Raw genomic sequence first — 5,426 nt, 5'->3', positions numbered from 1 at the left:
ATGCAGCCATCACTAGAGAATGAATCCTTTGACTTAGTGTTTACACTCTCTGGACTAAATGAAACGATGGGGAAAAGATTTGTTTTTTTTTCATTGACTGCAATGTATTATCCGTTAATTGTGTTGTGTAATGTTACCATCATTTACACTGTAATCTCACATAAGAAGTTTCATGAGCCAATGTATGTCTTTATTTGTAATTTGTGTGTAAATGGACTTTTTGGCTCTGGTGGATTCTACCCTAAATTCATGTATGATTTATTATCCCAGTATCATGTGATTTCTTTTGCTGGATGTTTGATTCAGATATTTGTCATTTATTCATCTGTTCTGTGTGACGTTTCAACATTAACAGTGATGGCATATGACAGGTATGTGGCAATATGTAGACCACTTGAGTATCATTCAGTAATGACCGATCAGAGGGTTCTTGAATGTATCCTTTTCTGCTGGCTTTCTCCATTTTTTTGCGTGTCTGTTTTAATTGTATTAACATCAAGACTAACATTATGTGGCTCTAGTATTGAAAAGCTATATTGTGAAAATTGGTCAGTTGTTAAACTTTCCTGTTTTTCTACAACAGTAAATAATGTGATTGGGTATGTAATCATTTGTATATATTTTGGACATGGAATATTGATATTTTTCTCATACATTTACTTGATTGAAAAATGCAGAAAGTCAATAGAGGGCAGGCACAAATTCATACAAACATGTGTACCACATCTTCTAGCATTGCTCAATGTGACTGTTGCTTTGCTGTTTGATGTGCTGTACAGTCGTTATGGTTCAAAGAGTTTGCCACAAGATTTGCGTAATTTCATGGCCCTGGAATTCTTACTCATACCACCCATTTTAAACCCCCTCATTTATGGACTAAATCTGACAAGACTACGGAAGGAAGTCGTGAGACTGCTTTTCAAAAAAGAAGTGGAAATATCTGATTGAATATTAGTCACATACGAAGATGGGTAACGCTTTACTTGAAGGTGTGCATAAGACTGACATGACACATGTCATGAATATGAAGGAGGTTTTATGCATGTTTATGACAACTGTCATTAAGTGTCATTCGCTCAATTATGACATTTTTAATGCAAAGATGACATTGTTTGAGATGTCTTTGTTATGACATCTTGACATAAACCAATACATCATAACCTGTCATAAAATTGTCATAAACATATAAACATAAACATAGCAGATTAATTATCAAACTTAAGAAACTACTTAGCTTTATGGGTTAACATTACATTAAACTGTCATGTGATTGGTTTTGACATTGGCTGTCATGAGGCCATTATAACTGTGTCATGAATATATTTCTGACCACTTTTTTTCCCCGTATTCCAGTATTAGTTATAAAATAATTTGCAAGTGTTAACACTTAATGACATTTTAATAAAAAAAATAAAATAATTCGTATCACTGTAGTTGAGGTCCAGAAAAATATGCATGACACTGTTATAAAATAATTTGACAGAGTATTAACACTTAATGACAATTTTAATGACAAATTCAGTTTGTACCACAGGGAAAAAAAAAAAAAAAAAAAAAGTGTTAAGAAATATAATGTAATGTTAACCCATAAAGCGAAGTAGTTTCTTAAGTTTGATGATTAATCTGCTATGTCATGTTGATGACATAGTTATGATGTATTGGTTTATGTCAAGTTGTCATAACAAAGACATCTCAATGTCATCTTTGCATTAAAAATTAAATAATTGAGTGAATGACACTTAATGAGAATTGTCATTAACATGCATAAAACCTCTTTCATATTCATGACATATGTCATGTCATGATTATGAAGGTGTCATGTCAGTCTAATGCACACCCCTTCAAGTAAAGTGTTACCCAAATATTTTATTATCCTAGACATTCTAACACTATGGAAATTGTTTTATTGAAATGGGCAACATAACAATTGTGATAGGTTTTTCTTTCCAGCCATATTACACTATATATATTTTGTATGAAAACATTTAATGATGCAGGCTTACGCTTGAATGTGAATTTCAAATGTTCATGATGTTTATGTTCCTTTGATGTAATTTAACTGTCATACACTGATTGTGCTTGTGACACTGATTGTCCATTCATGCACTGATTGTGTTGTAGAGTCCCATATTCATTAAAGACAAACACACATTTCTTAAGAGGAGTTAAAAATGGACAAGGGAACATGCACTCCATATTCACTGAGTGGTTAGGTTGAGGATAGATAGCATTGAGGTCACAAGCCTCTTCCAACCACCTGCTGTTGGCATTGTCCTTCTCGGTCTGGCAAAATTTATGCAGTGCACAGCAGGTAGCAATCACAGTTGGTGTGAAGGTTGGTGAAAATCACTTCATTTTAGGAGCACTCTCCACCTTGACTTCAAAATCCTGAACATGTTCTCAACTCCCACTCGTAGTGAACTCAGGTGGGCATTAAAAGATTCTTGTTCAGGGGTTTTATTTTATTTTATTTCAAATGTGCAGAATTTATGTATCCTTTCAAGAGCCAGTCAAGGAGGGGGTATGCAGGGTCCCCAACTATTAAAAGCCTAGTGTGTTGTGCCTCGATGTTCTTCTCACAATAAAAATAAGAATTAATTACATAGTATTATTTAATTAATATTCCCTTTAAAAAGTAAAGCTGTCACAAGCCTCACCTTTGGTAGCAGGTGGGATCTTTGGAAGAGGTCAGACTGGCGTAGAACATTGGCATCATGAGCACTGCCTGGCATTTTACAGCTGATGCTCCAAAAACTATACAGAAGTGTATATATATATTTCAATAGTTTTCAGGATTTTTTTTTTTTTTACCTAGACCCACACATATTGTGAATATTCAATTTATCCTGTTAAAATGTTTTTTGTTTTTTTTTTGTTTGTTTTTTTCAGTCTGAACATGTTGAACAATGATTATTAAATCAAACAACAATATTGTTGATGATAAATTCAAAGGTTTTTTTTTTTTTTTCAAAACACTATAAATCCATCAATTTTTTCCAAAAAAAATGATGGTTTGTCTTTTTAAAAAACAAAACAAAACAAGAGAACACGCAACATATAATCAGGGACTCATACTATAAATGAATATCATTTTTAGTAAAGTATCAAACCTGTAACAAGTAGGACCAATTTGTCCACTACATATGCATGAAAAAACAAATTATTAAAAATATTCAATAATGATAACGAAATGCAATAGGCAAGTCAGTCAGTAATAAATAGGGGACACCGGGGACGGTTGTAACACTTTTTTCTTCAGCACCTAAAACAACCTTTTTTTTTTTTTTTTTCTGAAACTTTTAGGCAAAGTACCCATATTTGTCTACTACAAATGGCAAAAATTTTAATTTCTTCAAATATATCACAGACTTTGTGAGATGATCATGAATACTATTGGCCCACCCAGACCTGGTTCCCAGAACTCAAGCTCCTTGTGACAGTCCCTCCCTGGCCCATTCCGCTGAGGAAGGACCTTCTGACTCAGAGACGGGCCACCCTATGACACCCGCGTCCGGACCTCTGGAAACTCCATGTCTGGTCCCTGGACGAGACGCAGAGGTTCTAGGTGACTTACCCCCAGAGGTACTTAACACCATCACTTCTGCACGGGCGCCGTCGACGAGATGTGCGTACGCCTTGAAGTGGAACATGTTCGCCGAGTGGTGTTCTTTTCGCCGAGAGGACCCCCGAAGATGTTTGATAGGGTCCGTGCTTAGCAAAGGTTGGAGCGAAGGCTGTCTCCCTTCACCCTCAAAGTACATGCTGCCACTATTTCCGCATATCACGACCAGATAGATGGCAAATCAGTAGGAAAGCACAACCTGGTCATCAGGTTCCTTAGTGGGGCGAGACAGTTAAACCCTCCTCGACCCCCCTCCATACACTTTTGAGACCTTCTCTGGTGCTTCAAGCTCTTCAGGATGCTCCCCTTGAGCCTTTACAGTCAGCAGACATAAAGCTTCTCTCTTTGAAGACTTTGCTGCTGATTGCACTGGCCTCTATCAAGAGGGTAGGGGACCTGCAAGCATTTTCGGTTGACGAATTGTGCCTAGAGTACGACCATGTTGTACTGAGACCCGGGCCTGGCTGTGTGCCCAAGGTTCCTACCACTCTCTTCAGAGACCAGGTAGTGAATCTGCAAGCGCTGCCCCTGGAGGAGGCAGACCCAGCCCTGGCTTTGCTCTGTCCCGTTCGCACCCTGCATCTGTATGTGGACAGAACTCAAAGCCTCAGGACCTCAGATCAGCTCTTTGTCTGAAACGGAGGCCAGCAGAAGGGAAAGGCTGTCTCCAAGCAGAGAATGGCCCACTGGATAGTTGATGCCATCGCCTTAGCTTACCAAGCACAAGGCGTGCCCTGCCCGCTCAGGTTGCATGCTCACTCCACTAGAGGCGTTGCATCCTCCTGGGCGATGGCACGTGGCTCCTTGCCAACAGATATCTGTAGAGCTGCGGGGTGGGTGACACCTAACACGTTCGCTAGATTTTATAGCCTACGTGTAGAGCTGGTCTCCTCCCGTGTTCTCACCCTAAACATGTAGAAGCACTGAGAGGCTCAGCTCTGTCGGCTTGCTGCACCCCACTGTGCTCCTTATTTCTCCAGAGTGAAAAACCTGTGAGTCCTCCAACACCCTCGGCCCGGACATGGTGGAGCGTCCGGTGCCAGGCCTTTACCATTGAATCCTTGAGAACCGGGTTAAGGCTGGATTCCATATGTGTGACCCTACGGGGATCCCATATGTGTATTCTAGGCTGCTCCTAATCGAAGCCCTTGTCTTTCCCTTGGGCTAAGTCACCCAGTATTCATATGCAGTAAAACCTTTGGGCTAGTCCATATGTATTTTCCACATAAATCCTCTGAAGAATGTGCTTCCGCAGCATTCCCCTTTTCCATAGAAAGGGCACGCTTTCCCAGTGTTATCCAAAAATCTCACTGTGTGGGTTATCACGGAAAAACAGTGACAGGCATACTCTGTGTAAGTAGAGGCTTGCACAGGGCGCTGGATGGGGTGCAGCAGCTGTGGTGCTTTGGTAGGGATTCCTATTGCCGGTCACGACGTATGCCGAGAGTGACCGACTGATAGGAAACGTCTCGGTTACGTATGGTAACCCTCATTCTCTGAAGGAGGGAACGGAGATGTAAGTCCCATCGTTACATCTGCAGAGACCCGCCGGGGCAGCCAGCTCATCGGCTCGGCTCCTCGGCAAAAAACTGCTCATTATATACCCGCGCTGCGGGGCTGAACAGCTGATGCAAATGATTGCACGCCAATTGTGCCAATGTGCATTGGCTCGTTTAGTTTCAATCGAAGTAGATTGGGTTCTCTAGCGAAATTCCTATCCGTCGGTCACGACGTACCCTCCTTCAGGGAACGAGGGTTACCATACTTAACTGAGACGTTTTAACAATAAATTTACAGAGACATG

At 40.3% G+C, this 5,426-nt stretch overlaps 1 protein-coding gene across 1 annotated transcript; it reads left to right on the top strand.

The window, feature by feature from the left end:
* LOC307167233 (olfactory receptor 6N1-like) lies at nucleotides 1–948 on the top strand (the record flags this gene model as incomplete). The annotated part of the gene is made up of 1 exon (XM_079886222.1): nucleotides 1–948. One exon carries the CDS (start codon nucleotides 1–3, stop codon nucleotides 946–948), a length of 948 nt encoding a protein of 315 aa, XP_079742348.1.
* Between the last annotated feature and the right edge of the window lie 4,478 nt (nucleotides 949–5,426).

Source organism: Squalius cephalus, assembly GCF_949319135.1.
Source record: "Squalius cephalus genome assembly, chromosome: 11".
Taxonomy (NCBI): domain Eukaryota; kingdom Metazoa; phylum Chordata; class Actinopteri; order Cypriniformes; family Leuciscidae; genus Squalius; species Squalius cephalus.
This window is presented reverse-complemented; position numbering and strand designations above follow the sequence as displayed.